This window comes from Pelodiscus sinensis, chromosome 3 (genome assembly GCF_049634645.1).
Source record: "Pelodiscus sinensis isolate JC-2024 chromosome 3, ASM4963464v1, whole genome shotgun sequence".
NCBI classification, from domain to species: Eukaryota; Metazoa; Chordata; order Testudines; family Trionychidae; genus Pelodiscus; species Pelodiscus sinensis.
The window spans coordinates 54,031,147-54,050,571 of record NC_134713.1 but is presented as its reverse complement, the minus strand read 5'-3'; the positions used below and the strand labels follow the sequence as shown (position 1 = coordinate 54,050,571).

The following is a 19,425-nucleotide window of genomic DNA, read 5'->3' as shown; positions in this document are numbered from 1 at the left end:
TGATTTTACAGGAGATCGTCAGTGCTTTTCTGGAAATTCAAGCGGCCAGTATAGACAGCTGTCAAGTTTTTCCGCAAAATCACATGATTTTGTGGAAAAACTTGCCAGTCTAGACACAGCCTTAATGTTTTCAATAACATTTGCTATTATAAAGCAAACAGTGTCTGGAATCCTTGTGCAAACACAGGTAAATGATGAAGTGCTAGAAGTAATAAAAACGATATTTTAAAAAGTAAATAAAGGCGTGAAACTCTATGAACAGTGGATGGGAAGAAAAATGTGGTCCAGTTCAGGCAATGAGCAGCCAAGACAAAGGCTTTATGCAGAGGCATACACGGAGAAGGAAGTTTTTCACTTTAAAACACATAGAATCATAGAATAATAGGACTGGAAGGGACCTCAAGAGGTCATGAGTGCAGCCCCCCCCCCTCAAGGCAGGACCAAGCTCCGTCTACACCATCCCTGACAGATGTCTATCTAACCTGTTCTTAAATATCTCCTTTGGCATCTCATTACAACCCAGGGGAAAGAGGGTTCTGGGCTGGGGGGGGGGGAGGGGTCTCTAACCACGCAGCCCTGGGAAACTGGCGCCGAGTGGAAGGAGACGAAACTCTGCGCCCATCAGTCACCCTCTTTGGCCGTCACTGCGGGTGGCTCACACCTGCCACTTGAGGGGCTCCCAGCGCCGCCGGCTCTCCTGCAGGGCAGCTGAGCGAGCTCCCCCAAGACCCGCCCTTCGCCTGCAGCCACCTGTTCCGCCCCCTGGCTGTCGGTGTCCCCTCCTCGCCGGTGCGCTCGTCTCAGGCCAGGGGGCCGGGCGCAGCGCGCGGCGGATCTGGCCGGTTTTGCCTCAGGGGCGCGGGATGAGCCTGGGAACGCGGCCATGCCCCTCCCTGAGTTTCGTTTCTCCAGTGGCGGGCTCTGGGCGCGGAAGGGAAGTTGCCCGCCTTGGAGGGGGAGCCCGGCAGCCTGAGCCTGGCCTCGCCCTTGGCTCCCCGGTGTCCCGGGCCAGAGCGCGCGGGAAGCGAGAGCCGAGCCATGGGGGACCAGTGCGCTGCAGCCAGGAGGGCGAAAGGGGCGAGACAGGTGCTGAGCCCGAGTAGCGCCCCCGAGTCCCCGGGCAGCCATCGCGCCAAGCCCCCTGCGCGGGGCCGGAGGCGAGCTGGGGCAGCCGCTGGCGAGCGAGAGCGACCCATTAACGCCGGAGATGCCCCTTCTCCCACGGCCCCGCAAGGAGCCAGGCCGGCCAGATCCCGCCCAGAGAAGGGCCCTGCTCCCGGCCAGAGGGGAGCCGACCACGCTGGGAAAGGCGCGGCCCCGGCACAGAGCCATGCGGTCCCCGCTAGGACGGGAGCAGAGCCCAGCAAGAAAGACTCTGCCCGTAGAGAGAAGGGAGCGGTCCCTAAAGCGAAAGCCGCTGCCCCCGGAGAGCTCTGCTGCGCGGGGGCAGAGAGCGGCAGCGCTGGCCAGGCAAGCGGCGTGGGAGCCCGGAGGCTCAGGGATGTGCTGAAGACGCTGAGGCTGGGCCGACAGGATACGTCGGAGGCGGCAGAGCGTGTGAACTCGCTCATTCGCACATTGGTGTCAGACATCAGAGCCCGGGAGAGCAGCTTCAGCTCCATTGATGTCCTGGGCACGGGGAGCTACTATGAGCATGTGAAGGTGAGGAGAAGGGGCGGGGCTTCGCTTCAGCACTTCGTTGGACTCAGGGGTGACTCGCTTTTGTGGGGGTGACTTTGTGGGTCTAGCAGGTGCTTGGGTACCTGAAAACTCTTGTGTCAGAAAACTTACTGTGCGTCTGTCATAAGAATGTCCAATCTCGATATTGTAGAGCGTTTGTGGCCTGTCTGTGTGTCTGTCTGACCATCTGTGAGTCCCTTTGTTCAAGAACTCAGTCTAAGGTACCTCGGTCAGGGCTTGGTTGTGCCACACAATGGGATTTGCATGGAACGCATCAAATGGAAAGGGAGGGGTGTGATAGCAGGGACACCACGAATGACCACAAGAGGGCAGCAAGCACCCCAGTGGGGAACAGCTGCTGGGGGAAGAAGCCAGCTGGAGGCCTGCGCAGCCTGCCTCTGCCCTGGACTGGCCCCAGGTTGCGGAAGGCTGGGTCTTATAGCTCCTGTATCAAGAAAGATTAAATGAGCTCTAATATTAATATGTTCTGACAACTTCTGTCAGTTCATTTAAGGGATGCTGGTCAGAATTAACATTTTAAGATGTAGTCTTACTTTGTTACTAATTCTTTAATACAATTGAAACAATTGTAGAAAAATCTAGATTATATTCTGTCACTTTTTTTTCAATTCATCAAGGTCGGAATAAATAATTTACCATTGCAAGGGCTCATGAGTTAATACTACACCTGCATGTGGCTCAAGGGGTGCTACCTCACTATAAGTAATAAGACTAGGTAGAAATTGACTTTACATAAGAGCGAAACTGACACTGTCAAGTCACTTTCATAGTACTGTATTGCCAATCCCAATGTTGAAAAATCAAGAATCAGGCTCATCATATTAAAAAAATGTAGTTGAGATCTGCTCCATAAATCGATGTGGACTGGAGGCAGGCTTGATTTGCGATTGGTGACCTAAAACACAAAGGCAGGAGATAGCTGTTGTTTGCATTAGGGATGTGAAAGGTTAACTTTCTCTAGTGATGCTTACCAGTTCCAGTTAATCAGTGGGGGCTGGAGCAGCTCCCCACTCGCTGCTCCCTCACACCTGCTGTGAAGACTGATGAAAAGAGCTCATTTAACTTCTCCCTAATAGCTTTGTCTTTTTTCAGTGCTCCTTTAGCACTTTGATCATCCAGTGGTTCTACTGATTGTTTGGCAGCAGTGGTCCCTCTAAGCAGCAGCACACTAAACATTTTAGGTCTGCCCATGTCATTTTAAGAGCCATGCAGCAGCACTCATCACTCGCCTTCCTGCTGGAATGGAAGGTGAGTGGTGGCGGCGGCAGCGGCTGGTGGTTCCTGGCAGTGGGAGGCTGCCCTTTTGCTCCTCCTGGAGCCGGGGCATATGAGGTGAGGCTATTCCAGTGAGGCTGCCCCAGCTAGAATAGGCTTCATGCAGTTGCTGCTTTACTCCAGCTGGAGCTGGGGGCCACCTGTGGGGACCAGGACCGTGATACTAAAATTAGCACCGTGGGCAGCCTCTGCTCCAGTCCCAGCACACATTCCCACCCTAGGAGCAGCTGGGGCTGTGGAGGCTTGTGGGGCCAGGACCCCAATACTAAAAATAGCCCCACAGCCTTGGCGCCAGCCCCCGCAACTGCTTTCCACATTTAAGGCAGAAAGCTAGCAAAGGGGCAGGGGGAGAACTGAAGGGAAGATGGGGTGAAAGAGGAAGGGGCGTGTGCTGAGGGGAGAGGAGGTGGCCTAGGCAGAAGAAAGGATTCCAGTTAATCAGGCACCACGGAGCAGAGTGGAGAAGAGACAAATGCCAGGGGGCCAAGAGGAGACAATGAGGAAAAGGGTAGGAGGGAGGAGGGGAGGGAAGGTGTCAGTGGGGGTGGCGGAAAGGAGGGGACAGGGTGATGCTGGGGGAGGAGAGGGGAAGGACAATGGGGGCAAGAGGGAGGAAGAGGGTGCCAGGAGAAGAGGGGTTTAAAGGAGGGGTGGGCATGAGGAAGGCAGGGGATGGAGCAACTCCTGTGTGAGGACACAGAGGGGAGTGAGGAGAATGAGGGCAGAGAGTGGTGAGGGGGTGGGCACTAAGGAGAAAGAGGGCAAGGAAGGCAGGGGCAATGAGGGAAGTGGGGAGGCACCAGGAAGGGGAAGAGGTAAGGGAAGGTGCAGGTGTCAGGGGTGTTCTGGGGGTAAAGCAGAAGGGAAGACACATGGAGGGGAGGGACAGGCATCAGAGAAAAAGAGGAGAGAGGCAGGGCAGGTGGGTAGAGGGAGGTGTTATGAAGGGGGGGAGGTAGCTACAGATGATCAGAGTGGTACTAGAGGAGGAGTGGGCACAGGGGGAAGAGAATGGTGGGTACAGGGGTAGAGGAGGATGGGGAGTCCCAAAGGACTGAGGGGATTGAGAAGGGCAAGAACCAGAACAGCAGAGGAGAGTAAGAGATGGGGGACAGCAGGCACCAGGGGAGCAGATGGGATGAGGGGACGGTGGGAGACATGGCAGCAGATGGGATGAGGGAAAGGTTCATATTTATTAATAATCTGGATGGCACGGTGGCACACATCTGAACAAGTGGACATGAACTCAATACTGGTACACAAGACAAAAAGCACTCCGCTCATGGGTAGAAAATCTTAGAGGGAGAGCAGATGCATTATTTGGATGTGGCAGAGTTTTCCTGGGAAAACTCTGCAGTCTAGACGTACCCACAGTCTGAGCTAACACTAGTTATCTCTTATTCTGTCCAGCACAAACCACATAAAGCGTGGGCATGCATCCAAATGGTTTAGTGTATCTAAATAAAAAGCATGTTCCCACAACTTCCTGGTTATGTCTACACTGCAGGCTTCTTGCACAAGAACTGTTTTGCACCAGAGTTCTTGCATAAAAGTTCTTGTGCAAGAGCACATCCACACTGCCATGTGCTTTTGTGCAAGAGTGTCCATGGCAGTGTGGATGCTCTCTTGTGCAAGAAAGCTCTGATGGCCATTTTAGCCATACGGGTTTCTTGCGCAAGAAACCCCTGTTGCCTGTCCACACTGTCTTCTTATGCAAGGAGCTCTTGTGCAAGAAGGCTTATTCCTCATGGGGGGAGGAATAACGCTTGTGCAAGAAGCCCTCTTTTCTGACACTTTACTGTAAATTTACTTGCGCACGACGCACCTGCAGTGTAGACATAGCCCCAGTGTATGGAGTCTCACTTGCCTTGGGGGGAGTGCAGTTACAGAAGACCATGAGATGAACAGATTACATGGAAGTCAGAGATCAGTTTCAGCAGGATCTTGGGATGAGGCCTGAATGTGCCTGTGCTTTTGAAAAATTGTGCATGATAGGTGTCATACCCCTTCATGCCTCATGAAAATTGGCTTATAACTATGAATATTCATAACTCAAAATGCTTTAGGCAAAATGTATCATATGCTAGATAATGTTTAAAGTTAGTCTCTCCTGAATGGATATATTCTATTTCTGTGCATGTATCATTCTTGTATGGAAAGTTAGAAATATGAATCTGTGTATAAATCTAGATGTGCTAATGAGGGCCATTTATGATACTGTGCAAACATACTCAAACCAACGACCTGTGAATAGTCTAATTTTTCCTAAAAGCCTGGATATTGGTTGTTTCTGCATGTGCCCAGGTCACCTGATGCTGAAACTCATTTTGGATCTTGTACTTTTCCACTCAAGGTAAGAGAAGTTTGAACTGAATACAAAGAATTCCCCCCTTGGATATAAAGGTGGGAAACCAAACAATAGGGGCTGTTGCCAGGCACTTGGAGACCTCCACTTCCTACTCAAGATGCCTGCTGGAAACATCAAAGACCAAAGAAGGGGAAGGATCAGGTTTGAGAAGGCCCTCATTATCTAGCATGGCAAGCTACCCTCAGATGGAAAGCTGCAGAGTGTGGAGCAGTTTATGCTAATTTTCCTGTATGAGTGTCAGGAATGGGGGGGGGGAGGGGAAAGATATTTGCTTTCCTGGTTGAGCAGGTCCTGAAACACTTTCAATTCATGCAATGAGATAAATAAGGGCAGGGTGACCACTTTGTCTGCAAAGGAAAATATAATGGCTGGAGGTGGGACCAGTTCAGGGGATTTCTCATCTCTGCATTCCTTCTCCCCCTCAGTCTGGGGTTAGAATTAATGATAAATGCTTTGGCAGTGAGGTGGATCTGGCTCAGGAAGCCACAGGTCCTCAGAATGGCTATAGTTGGCATAGGAATTATGGAGGACAGACAAGTGGGTATTGGAAGGGGTACTCCTTGTATGATCCAGGGGTTTCCCAGATACCCTGGTGTAGTCATGACACTGCTATCAGACTCCATGGTGGAATAGCAGGATATTCTACAGCGAATGAAGGTGATCTTTCTATTTTGCTTTATCTTTGCACTTATAATGGAGGTAGCATAGTAGCACTCCTGTAATTTGTCAGAGGGGCAATTTTGGTAATGATCAATCTCTTGGTGCAGTACATGGTGACTGTGCAGTGAGAGAGAATGGTAAATCTCCACCAGGATTTCCACTGATCCTAGGGTAGATACTGGCAGAGGCAGGGGGGGCAAAGTGTACACGGTCAGCTAAGTTAGACCTGTAATGCATGGTATTGGGGAAGAGGGCAAAAATAGGTGCAATATTGTTCTTCTGTGTCAGTGTAAGCACAGGCTTTAAGCTAGTGACTGAGCTATCACCACCAAGGGCTTGGCATAGCTTTTAATTGTAAGAGTCCTCAGTGCCAGGGTAGTAGGGGAAGCCTTCCATCCCTGCCTCCTAGATAGAAATTAGTGCCAGCTTCATTCTTGGAGTGCCATCCTGGTGCCATCACTGCTGTAGCTAATGCAGAAGGTTAGTGAAAGGCAGTACAGGAACTTGGGCAGTGCTTTGATTAGCCACCCTGCCTTGTGTGCATGGATTGGTACTGGATTTGTCTCTGATGGGCTTCCTGGGTCAGAGATTGTTTGCCTTAAAAGCAGCAGAAGGAGTTGCTGTTGCTAATGGTCTTCATAGAATGGTCAAGATTTGAAGCCCTGAGATTCGGGTACACAATCTTGCAGGAATATACATATCTGGGGGTATGCTCTTGAATAGGGAGCGTATATGGGGACTGAAGAGAGAAAGACCACCCCAGGGAGAATAAAATGCCTACACTACTTTTGTTTACAGTATAAAACACTGAAGGAAACCTATCAGAACTAACTAGAATAAACTTTAATTGAAAAACTGAGAAATAGATTGTGATTAAGGAAAATGGACACCACAAATTCTACCTTGTACGATGGGCAACAAAAAAGAACTGAAGATGGGTTGCAGCCACCCAACTCTGAATCCTCTGCTACAGCCACAAAGCGTGCTACTCTATAAATATAATCTGACTTCATATGCATGAGTATGCACAAGAATAGAATCTGTATAGAAAATCATTCAAACGTGTGGATATAAAATAAAGCACATGGCTCCATCATCTTTGCACCTGTAATTAAAGTTACTAACTTCAGTAAAAGTAGGCCCTGACAGTGGTGGGAGAATTGAACAGCATAATGTAGATTTTTTTTTTTGCTGCAGTTCCACTTGTATATTCATAATCTATAAATTTTGCTAGTTTCACTTTATGCAATGTGTAGTTTACTCCCCTGCTTTAACAGGATGATTAAATCACTCCTAATCTACAGCCATTCAAAAATAAAACTTTCTGAAGGAGTTGAGAAGAGTGTCTGTGACAGCGTTGTATGGTCTTTCTCCTGTTGGTGAGTTTGCTGGTCTAATATATTTTAAATTGCAGTAAATGTTGTTCCCCTCTTCACTGCACATGGAAGTAGATGGGGGAATAAAATCCATCTGTTCTTATGTTCACAGAGGCATTTATAATGGAAATACAGGCTAAAACTTTACCTGAATAACACAGTAAGCATTGTATTTCTGTGATTCACAGATTTCTGCACCAAATGAGTTCGATATCATGTTTACCATGCCAGCTCCTAGAGTGGAACTGAAAAACTGTGATGATTCTGGTGCCTTTTATGATGTGAAATTTAAAAGAAATCCTCAAGGAAACAGTCTGGACAAATTTTTACAGAAAGATGGAAAATTAGCAGCCTGTAAGATGCTTTTGGCACTCAGAAACATTATTAAAGAAAGTGTAAAGAGCATGACCAGTAAGTATTTAGTAGACAATATTTTAACTTACAGATGTTACTGTCCAAATTAATGTCTGCATACATAAATCACTGAAAATAATGTTCTATATACAACTTGCGTTCCTGTCAGCAGTGCCTTCCATAGATGTGTGGACAAAATGCAAGAAAAATCTATAAATGTCTGAGCTTTTTTGCAAGAAGAGGAACCACAGACATACCGGGCCTGATTCACTCCAGCGTGTAAAATGGACGGGTTCTGTTGAATTATGATTCTGTTCCTATGCAATAGGCTGCTCTTTGCAAGTTGACAGGAAGGACAGTCAGGGTCTGATCTAGGGCCACACCTATGCTTGCCCAGCAGGCTCACTCAACATGGCCTTCTGCAAAGGTTTTGGTGATAGTCTGGTAGCAAAAAAGAATACTAAAAAAGTAGCTTTTTAAAATTCCTTTTTGCTAGTCCTTCCCAGCTTCAATAGTTTAATAAGAATTTTAAATCACTGCTTGTGCTGTAGATCACTCATTCTTCATCTTGTCTCAGTGAAATAGTGCTTTTAAAAAGTAATAGAAATGTAGCTGTGTTAGTCTGGTGTAGCTGAAGGAAAATACAGGACTATGTAGCACTTTAAAGACTAACAAGATGGTTTATTAGATGATGAGGAACAGCGCGACCAGGAACAGCTAACAGGAGAGTTTGGAGAGGGAGTTCTCCAGGTAAAAGAGGAGTAAAAACGGGACCCTTGTGGTAAGTGGCTGTCTGGAGTGTGTGTTTGTGTGTGGGGGAGTTATTTGCAGTGTGCTGAGCTTGTGTTTGTCTGTTTGGTTTGTTTGTTTGCTTTGTTTGAAGGAGCTTCTAAAAGGTTTGAAATCTAGAAGCCTCTGTTAATTGGCTGAGCCTCAGTCAGGGGGAGGGGCTACCAGAGCTATATAAGCCTGTGACTCAGCGGCCAGGGAGAGCGTGACCAGGAACAGCTAACAGGAGAGTTTGGAGAGGGAGTTTGGAGGGGGAGTTTAGAGGGCACTAGTGACTTCTGACCTTCTTTAAAACATAACTGTTAAAATAATCTATACTCCAGAGGTTTAAAAAGAATCCCAGTTTATACTTAAACTTATTCATTAGAAAAATGGAGACAGAAGCCCAGCAGCAGAGTGAGGGCTATCCTGTTTATTGCGTCGAGTGTAACATGTATGATTACCTGCCCTGTGGGCGGGTGGCGTGTGTGTGCACCCGTTGCAAGGAGCTCCTGACCCTCAGAGACCGAGTTCGGGCTTTGGAGGCCAGGGTGGCTGAACTGGAGGAGCTAAGGGAGGTAGAGAGCTATGTTGATGAGACTTTCCGGGACACTATAATACTGTCCCACCTCCAGTCTGAGAGCCCCAGTGTTAAGGAGGCTGAGAGTCTCAAGGGAACAGAGCATTCAATGGGAGCAGAGGGAAACCATCCCATAGTTGAGACCCTCCTCTCAGAGGATGTTGCGGTATCCTCTTGCACTGAGGATACTTCTGAGGGGGAGGGAATGCCAGTTAGGAAGAGGCAGGTGTTAGTATTGGTTGATTCGATCGTTAGAAACATAGATAGTTGGGTTTGTGATGACCGGGAGAACCGTATGGTCACTTGCCTGCCTGGTGCGAAGGTTGCGGATCTCTCGAGGCATCTAGACAGACTTATGTGTAGTGCTGGAGAGGAGCTGGTGGTCGTGGTACATGTAGGTACCAATGACATAGGGAAGGGTAGGAGAGATGTCCTGGAGGCCAAATTTAGGCTGCTAGGAAAGAGACTGAAATCCAGGACCTCTATGGTGGCATTCTTGGAAATTTTTCCAGTTCCACACGCAGGGCCAGGTAGGCAGGCGGAGCTTCAGAGTCTCAATGTGTGGATGAGACGATGGTGTAGGGAAGAGGGGTTTAGATTTATTAGGAACTGGGGACACTTTTGGGAGAGGGGGAGCCTATACAGGAAGGATGGGCTCCACCTAAACCAGGGTGGAACCAGACTGCTGGCACTAAACATTAAAAAGGCCGTAGAGCAGTTTTTAAACTAAGAAATGGGGGAAAGCCAATTGGTGCGGAGATGCACGTAAATCGGAGGGAGACTTCTCTTAGAGGAGAATCCATTGATAGAGATTCTCTAAGCTGTAGTCAGAAAGAGAGGAGGGAAGAGGGCAAACCATGGGCCAGAGCAGACAAACAACCGCATACAAAGGAATCCAATGCATCAGGGAAGGGCAGACAAATAACCAGTGGCAAATTTCTAAAGTGCTTGTACACAAATGCTAGGAGTCTGACTAATAAAATGGGTGAACTAGAGTACCTCGTATTAAATGAGGAGATTAACATAATAGGCATCACTGAAACCTGGTGGAATGAGGAAAATCTGTGGGACACAATCATACCGGGATATAAAATATATAGAAAGGATAGAGCAGGCCGGGTGGGTGGCGGAGTGGCACTGTATGTGAAAGATAATGTAGAATCAAATGAAATAAAAATAGTAAATGAATCAACATGTTCAATAGAATCGCTATGGATAGTAATTCCATGCTCCAAGAATAAGAAATTAGCAGTAGGGATATATTACCGACCACCTGACCAGGACAGCGATACTGACATTGAAATGCTGAGGGAGATTAGAGAGGCTACCAAAATAAAGAACTCTATAATAATGGAGGATTTTAATTACCCCCATATTGACTGGATACATGTCACCTCAGGAAGAGAAGAGGAGATAAAATTTCTCAATGGCTTAAATGACTGCTTCTGGAGCAGCTAGTGCAGGAACCCACAAGGGGAGAGGCAATTCTCGATTTAGTCCTGAGTGGAGTGCAGGATCAGGTCCAGGATATAACCGTTACCGGACCGCTTGGGAATAGTGACCATAATATAATAACATTCAACATTCCTGTGGTGGGAAGAACACCTCAGCAGTCCAGCACCCTGGCATTTAATTGCAAAAAGGGGAATTACACAAAAATGAGGAGGTTAGTTAAACAGAAATTAAAAGGCACAGTGACTAGAGCCAAATCCCTGAAAGTTACATGGAAACTTTTTAAAGACACCATAATAGAGGCCCAACTTAAATGTATACCCCAAATTAAAAAACATAGCAAGAGACTTAAAAAAAAGTCACCGTGGCTTACCCACCATGTAAAAAAAGCAGTGAGGGACAAAAAGGTATCTTTTAAGAAGTGGAAGTCCAATCCTAGTGAGATAAATAGAAAGGAACATAAACACTGTCAAATCAAGTGTAAAAATGTAATAAGGAAAAAAAGATTTTGAGGAACAGCTAGCCAAAAACTCAAAAAGAAATAATATTTTTTAAGTACATTAGAAGCAGGAAGCCTGCTAAAAAACCTGTGGGTCCCCTAGATGATCGAGCTATAAAAGGAGCAATTAAGGACGATAAAGCCATTGCGGAGAAACTAAATGATTTCTTTGCTTCAGTATTCACGGCTGAGGACGTTGGGGAGATTCCTGAATCTGCACCGTCCTTTGTGGGTGATGAATCTGAGGAACTGTCCCGGATTGAAGTGTCATTAGAGGAGGTTTTGGAACAAATAGAAAAACTAAATGTTAACAAATCTCCGGGACCGGATGGCATTCATCCAAGGGTTCTAAAAGAACTCAAATGGGAAATTGCTGAACTGTTATCTGTGGTTTGTAACCTATCCTTTAAATCGGCTTCCGTACCTAGTGACTGGAAGGTAGCCAATGTGACACCAATATTTAAAAAGGGCTGTAAAGGCGATCCTGGCAATTACAGACCGGTAAGTCTAACTTCAGTACCGGGCAAATTAGTCGAAACAATAGTAAAGAATAAAATTGTGAAGCATGTAGAAGAACATAATTTATTGGACAAAAGTCAACATGGTTTCTGTAAAGGGAAATCCTGTCTTACTAACCTGTTAGTTCTTTGAAGGGGTTAAACATGCGGACAAGGGTGATCTAGTAGATATAGTATACTTGGATTTTCAGAAAGCCTTTGACAAGGTCCCTCACCAAAGTCTCTTGTGTAAATTACGTGGCCATGGGATAAGAGGGAAGGTCCTTTCTTGGATTGAGAACTGGTTAAAAGACAGGAAACAAAGGGTAGGAATAAATGGTAAATTTTCAGACTGGAGAGGGGTAACTAGTGGTGTACTCCAAAGGTCAGTCCTGGGACCAATCCTTTTCAACTTATTCATAAATGATCTGGAGAAAGGGGTAAGCAGTGAGGTAGTAAAGTTTGCAGATGATACCAAACTGTTTAGGATAGTCAAGACAGAAGCAGACTGTGAGGGACTCCAAGAAGATCTCACCAAACTGAGTGATTGGGCAACAAAATGGCAAATGAAATTTAATGTGGATAAGTGTAAAGTAATGCACATCGGGAAAAATAACCCCAACTATACGTACAGTATGATGGGGGCTAATTTGGCTACGACAAATCAGGAAAGAGATCTTGGAATTATCGTGGACAGTTCTCTGAAAACTTCCACACAGTGTGCAGCGGCGGTCAAAAAGGCAAATAGGATGCTAGGAATTATTAAGAAAGGGATAGAAAATAAGACCCAGAATATCTTACTGCCCCTGTATAAAACTATGGTAAGCCCACATCTTGAATACTGTGTACAGATGTGGTCTCCTCACCTCAAAAAAGATATTTTGGCCTTGGAAAGGGTTCAGAAAAGGGCAACTAAAATGATTAGGGGTTTGGAACGGGTCCCATATGAGGAGAGGTTAAAGCGACTGGGACTTTTCAGTTTAGAAAAGAGGAGACTGAGGGGGGATATGATAGAGGTATATAAAATCATGAGTGGTGTGGAGAGGGCCGATAAAAGTTATTTATTAGTTCCCATAATAGAAGAACTAGAGGACACCAAATGAAATTAATGGGTAGCAGGTTTAAAACTAATAAAAGGAAGTTCTTCTTCACACAGCGTGTTGTCAACCTGTGGAACTCCTTGCCAGAGGAGGCGGTGAAGGCTAGGACTGTAATAGAGTTTGAAGAGAAGCTGGATAAATTCATGGAGGTTAGGTCCATAAAAGGCTATTAGCCAGGGGATAAAATGGTGTCCTTGGCCTCTGTTTGTCAGAGGCTGGAGGGATGGCAGGAGACAAATCGCTTGATCATTGTCTTCAGTCCACCCTCTCTGGGGCACCTGGTGCTGGCCACTGTCGGTAGACAGGATACTGGGCTAGATGGACCTTTGGTCTGACTCAGTACAGCCGTTCTTATGAGCTTTTGTGGACCAGACCCATTTCCTCAGATCAAATAGTGGAAGAAAATAGTCACAGCCATATATACCAAAGGATACAATTTTAAAAAATGAACACCTATGAAAAGGACAAATCAAATTTCAGAATAGAAGAGGGATGGGGGAGGGGGAAGGTGAATGTCTGTGGGCTAGTGATATTAGAGGTGATAATTGGGGAAGCTATCATTACAAAGATAGCTTCCCCAATTATCACCTCTAATATCATTAGCCCACAGACATTCACCTTCCCTCCCCCCCCCCCATGACCCCTCTGTTCTGAAATTTGATTTGTCCTTTTCATGTGTGTTCATTTTTTAAAATTGTATCCTTTGGTATATATGGTTGTGACTATTTTCTTCCACTATTTGTTCTGAGGAAATGGGTCTGGCCCACGAAAGCTCATCATCTAATAAACCATCTTGTTAGTCTTTAAAGTGCTACATAGACCTGTATTTTGCTTTTAAAAAGAGTATTTGTCTTAACTATCTGTACAGAAAATACTGTTTCTAGCGATAACTTGGACTGTAACAATTGCATTCCCTCAAGAAGACTATATTGAGAAGTTGTACTATACAAAAATAAAGTTCTCTGGAAAAATGGAGACAGTGTTTCGGATCGCATATTCCCCTAAGATACAGTCACTCCCTTGAGGATAAAGCAAATTAGGGTTTAACTCAGGTCAGTCACATTATGAAAACTAGAGAGATGACTAAAACAAGTTTGTGGTATCTGGAAAAAAAATGTTAGCCCATATACTGATTAAATTTCTTCTGTTTAATTCCAAGTGTTGATTTTTTACTGGAAGTAAGCTTTTTGTACTTTCTAAAAACACAACCCACTCCTGTAAAACAAAGCAATATTTTCTTCCAGCAAGATGGGTGGTAGAAACATTCACGCTTATAAGTTTGTAAAGTAACTCAAACTGCTTGTTGTAACACTGACATAGACAAATGACTGATATGGTTTTTGACAACTGAGTTTCTTTTACTTCAACATTATAAACTCGTCAAATTACCTTGCCCATCGTGGACCAGTTCAGTGAATGTGGATTTTATGAAAACAAATTCTCTGTCTTGCATTTCAGTGTTCTTTTCTTTTCATGAATATAGTGCTATAATCATGGGTGATATCCACAGGAAAAGAGGGGCAAATCTATGTATAATTATAGTCTGTAGACAAAAGTATACAGCAACAAATATAATGGAATGCCCATTGATGGCAGTAGGGGATGTGGTTATACAGGGATTAGGGGAGAATATGACCTTCATTAATTAAATGGTTTGTTATGTGTTTAGGAAAAAGAATATATTGTTACTGTTAAATACGACTAAGTGAGAAAATAGAGTCTCCATTAACTGACAGCCATATATGTTGAAAATTGTGGCCATAACTAACATGTACAATATATTAAAAATAAATACATTGGTTCTAGGGTCTAATGTATTCACGCACAAAAATATTACTAAACAAGACAAGAACATTCTACTTTTGAAATCAGTAGTCACTGCAAATATAAGTTCTTGTCAAATAAACTTAATTTCAATTGTGTTACCAATAAAGGCATTCTTTTCATTACATTGTAGCTTAGAATCATAGAACACTAGAACTGGAAGGGACCTCGAGAGGTCATCGAGTCTAGTCCCCTGCCCTCACGGCAGGACCCAGTACTATCTAGCCCATCCCAGGATAGATGTCTATCTTACCTGCTCTTAAATATCTTCAGAGATATGTTAATGAAACTAGTCAAGTACTAAAATCTGATAAGATTGTACATAAGCTCCTTACAAAAATGGCTTCTTTGTTCTAGATGGGGGCTACTGGCAATTCCTTGTTCCTAATGGAGTTACAGGCAATTTCATGCATTTTCCTTTGTTCACTTGGTCAGTTTTCTGCACATACTTTCAAAGATGAACAATTTGCATTATACATACTGATTTAAAAATACCTAATATCTTCACTTGTTCTTTAATAGTTAGTAATTAAAGCTTAGTATTTTAGTTGGACATTTAATACAACTGCAAATTCTAGTTAAATAAAAACCAAAAATCACTTTCAATGATTTCCTCCATTAAAAAGTTTAAATATTAAAAAGCTAAGGTGATTGAAAAAAATTCATTTTTTTTTAATAGGAACAGAAATGAAAGTGAGTGTGGATAAAAAAAAGTCTGGAAGTCCTGCAATAACACTTAGCATTGGAACTTCTCCAATGGAGATATCAGTGGATATAATCTTGGCTTTGGAAGTTAGGCGTTCCAGCTGGCCTGCAAGTACCCAGGATGGCCTAAAAATTGAAAAATGGCTAGGAAGCAAAGTCAAACAAGACTATAAATGGAAGCCAATATATCTAGTACCCAAACATGCTAAGGATGGAAGGGTGCTAAAAGGTACTGTTTTTATTTTGAATACAAACTAATTTTTTTTTTTATGAGAGGTCTTCTGCTTAATTAGTAATTACCTGACAGCTGTAAGGGGAAAACTACATATTACTATTGTTTTTGTTAGTAAGCCAGGCATGCAGTATTCTTCATAGTCTGTCTTGGCCCTGACTACCTCTGGATCAGTACTCTCATCTAAGAAAATCCCGTATTTGAATTACTAAATTTGTCCTACTTTTCATGTTGTGGAGACGCTGTATAAAGAAATCTCCTACCCTCAAGATCTTACATAAAGGTGGCTACACTGAATTAATTTGAGATAGAGCCTCTCTGAAGTATTTATCACCTTTTTCTGTTCTACAATAGAAACCTATGAGAATGAAAGAAAGGATGCTTTTTCACACATAGAACATCAAAATGAGTTTCTGTATGTGAAGTTGAATGATTTAGTCTGAACAAAAATGCATGCAAAACCTCTATGTTTTGCACTGTGAGGGTAATTTACTGGATCCTCCTCTATCAAGTTCAGTTTTTTTTTTTTTTTGTAAGTGCACCACTGTCATCATTTTATTTAACTTGTCTGATCTGATCTGTGGTAGCAGAATACATCTAGGAGAATATTGACTTTTCTATTTCAGCAATAGAAAGCATTATGCTAAAGGCTTTTTTTTTTTTTTTTTTAAAAGCTCACCGCAGATTTCACCTATTGCTATTTGAGTAGTATGACCTTAAATTGTTGATCTCTTGTCATTAGAAAATTAAATTTAAAACAGTGACTATCAGCTTTTTGGAGTGGAAAGCTGATCTATAGTTCTCTCTCAGGGTAAGTCTACACTACAGGCTTCTTTCGCAAGAGTGCCTCCACACTACAAAAGTGCAATGCAAAAGCAATGCGCTTTTGCGCAAGAGCATCCAGACTGCATGTACGCTCTCTTGAAATAAAGCTGTGATTGCTATCACAGAATAGTCACCAGAGCACTTGTGCTTTTGTCGATTGGCTCTTTTTGCACGAAAACCTCATTTGCCTGTCCCCACACACCTTCTTGCGCAAGAAGGAGTTATTCCTTGTAAAAAGAGAAATACTTACACCACAAAAACTCTTCTGTTTTTTTGATTTACTGTAAATTTACTTGTGCTAAAACGCGCTTGAGGTATGGATGCTCTGCGGGTTTTTGTGCAAAAACAAAAACCCTGTAGTGTAGACGTAGCCCCAGTGCTATAAAAATAATGTCGTTTAAACCTATTATTTTTGTTAGGGCTGTTAATAATTTACTCAAATCGAATGCCTTGCCTTGTGTGGACAAGACTACTCTTGCAATTGTACCCTAAAACAAGATCAATGAAAGAGTCTTAAGAAAAAGTTATGCTAAACACTACCATAATTAGCTTATCCCAAAATAAAAAATTGTTAAGATTGAAAGTATATACAAATAACTTTAAAGATGGAAGGCTTCCTAGTGTATTGCAATTATTCCCAAACCTAGGAAATTAAGAATTACATTTGGACCTCTTTGAAGTGTAAACATATTTTGGTATGGATATGCAGTTAAGGCATCCAGTCAACCTTGACTGTCTTGCACGGACATCATACAAAAACATACTATTAGGGGATTTTAGCATTTTGTGGATTAGATTAAACTGGTATTTAAAGTCAGAAAAATTTGCATTTCCAAAAAGTTAATTTAAGGATGACTTTTCCTTAGCTTCCAAAACTCTGTAAGAATGATATTGTAAATGGGTAAAATATCAATAAAAAATGTTTGTATTTTTTATTACATATATAGAAGACACCTGGAGAATCTCTTTTTCACACATTGAAAAGGACATGATTAAGAACCATGGCAACACAAAGACATGTTGTGAATCTAACGGAGTAAAGTGTTGTAGGTTAGTAGTTTGTCTAGTATTTTTTAAAGTCTTTTAACCACTATATCAATTTAGTGTTTTCTTTCTAAATTTATAATTTAATTTGTGGTTTATCCCCTTAAGGAATAATTAATTACCTTTATGAAGGTTTCTTTTAATTTGCAAAACATTTCATGCATATCATCTAATCCTCACGAAACCCTTCTGTTGTAGGCAAATAAACACAATCTTGTGCAGTGCTGTGTGTGCCTGGCTTCCGTTGAAATCTAATTAAGATGGGGGCAGATTACATCACAGATTCAGATTCTATTTTTGCATTATAAAGCAAATAGATGAAATCTATGAAAAAACAAAGCAATTTCCTATACTACTTAAGTCTGATAAAAAAAAGCTAGCCCCAATTTGTTAGCTTGAGAATTCTATGGACTCAGACTTTAAGAACTTAGCCACTGCATGTACTAGATTTTGGGCACTAAACAAATTACCTATTTGAGGCAATTCATTAATAAGTTTGTGGGGGGGGGGGGGAGAGAAGGAGGAGGAATTAAGTGAAGAATCACCTGTTGCGTTTTAAACACTATAGTTTAAGGAACTGATTGACAGAATCCATTTTTCATGCTGTAGTTTTACAAATCATAAACTCTCCTGAATTTCATTAACAATTTTTAGCATAGGAAGAGAGACTACAGTCGTCATCAAGTAGTTTACATTATGTATCAGATTTTGAGAACTGATACACAAGATATCAAATTTTTAGGAGAATCATTTTATTTTTGGCTACAACAGTAATTTAAAAGTGTTTTATAAACTGGGGTTCACTGAAGTTGATGTAAACACATGTACATTGGTATGGGAAGGTGCAATTGTCTCCTGTCCAAGGGAAAGCAGTGTGTTCGAAAAGGACAGCTTTAATTCGCAGAAGTCTCCAAAACTGCCTACTGGTGGCACCTGCTTTAGGGAGTGCAAAAAGGAAGCATATGGCTGCCCGACACTATCAGATTCTAGTTTCTCAGTTACAATGACTCCCAATGGAATGAAGTTTCTTCTATAATGAATCACTGAAGCTTCCCTTGGACACGGACCTTCAACTTGGGGAGCCCCGTGGGAAAGCTAATACATCCCAGGATTATATCTGGCCAATAAAAATGCATTGAGTTTCCATACTTTATAGGCAAATATTATTGGCAAGATTCTTGATCTCAGCGGTTAGGGGTCAGAGCATCAGATACCTCACAAAAAGCAAAATGTTCTGTTCTTTGACAAAATTCCCAGAAACACTGATGTAACATACATTAGGCATTTCCCAGTAATAATGTCTTATCCTTCAACAGGAAAAGTTGTCTGAAACTTCTGAAGCATCTTCTGGAGCTGCTTAAAGCAAAACATGGAAACAGAAGGGGGCTAGACAAATTCTGTTCCTACCATGCCAAAACTGCTTTTTTCCAAGCATGTGTCCTTTGGCCAGATGACAAGCAATGGCTGCTTACAGACCTTGAGACCTGTTTTCAGAAATTTTTGGATTACTTTCTGGATTGCCTAAACAATGCATACCTTACACACTTTTTTATTCCTACATACAACCTTTTTAGCCGAGACCTGATTGATAAGGCAAGCAGTGACTTCCTTTCAAAGGAAATTAAATATGAAATAAATAATAGATTCCCAATATTTGAACTGCAGAATTAAAGAAATATTCTATTATATTTTCAAATTTTTCTTTATTAAATATTCTGATTTACAGAATGTAAATGAATCAGGTTTTGAAGTTATTCCTCGGGAGTTTCTGGTGCTATGAATAATGGTGGTAATTGTTACTTAGTGATACAGGCAAAGGAACAACAGGACAAGCTTTTCAGTTTTAAAATCTGATGCCAAACCATTTTCATGAGATCTCTCCAGATATAATGATATACTGGCAAAGGGGCAAGAACTATCAATACTTTCCTGCTCTTACTTCGATGGGATTGTCTACACAGTGCAGCAATGTAAATTATGAGGAAGCGATTCCTCAAGTGAACTACCATTACACATTAACTGGCCTGCATAGTCCCTGTGGGTGTGCACTAACTGCTCCTTCATGCACTTTAACACAATACAGATGCATACTACAATGCTAGGAAACTCAGTGTTCACTAACACGGTTTACATGGACCAATTAGTGTGCAAAAGAGTGTGCCTTA

The 19,425-nt window shown here is 43.0% G+C and overlaps 2 protein-coding genes across 2 annotated transcripts; both read left to right on the top strand.

Annotated features, from left to right (window-relative positions):
• The first annotated feature begins 767 nt into the window (after positions 1 to 767).
• On the top strand, positions 768 to 18,988 carry CGAS (cyclic GMP-AMP synthase). Its single transcript, XM_006129891.4, has 5 exons — positions 768 to 1,662; positions 7,569 to 7,791; positions 15,134 to 15,388; positions 17,164 to 17,266; positions 18,577 to 18,988. The coding sequence occupies exons 1-5, from the start codon at positions 1,039 to 1,041 to the stop codon at positions 18,929 to 18,931; spliced, it is 1,560 nt and encodes a 519-aa protein (XP_006129953.2). The 5' UTR covers positions 768 to 1,038; the 3' UTR covers positions 18,932 to 18,988.
• LOC142827813 (uncharacterized) lies at positions 7,801 to 13,058 on the top strand. The gene is made up of 2 exons (XM_075923772.1): positions 7,801 to 8,515; positions 8,618 to 13,058. Exon 2 carries the CDS (start codon positions 8,895 to 8,897, stop codon positions 9,810 to 9,812), a length of 918 nt encoding a protein of 305 aa, XP_075779887.1. The 5' UTR covers positions 7,801 to 8,515; positions 8,618 to 8,894; the 3' UTR covers positions 9,813 to 13,058.
• Positions 18,989 to 19,425: the final 437 nt, after the last annotated feature.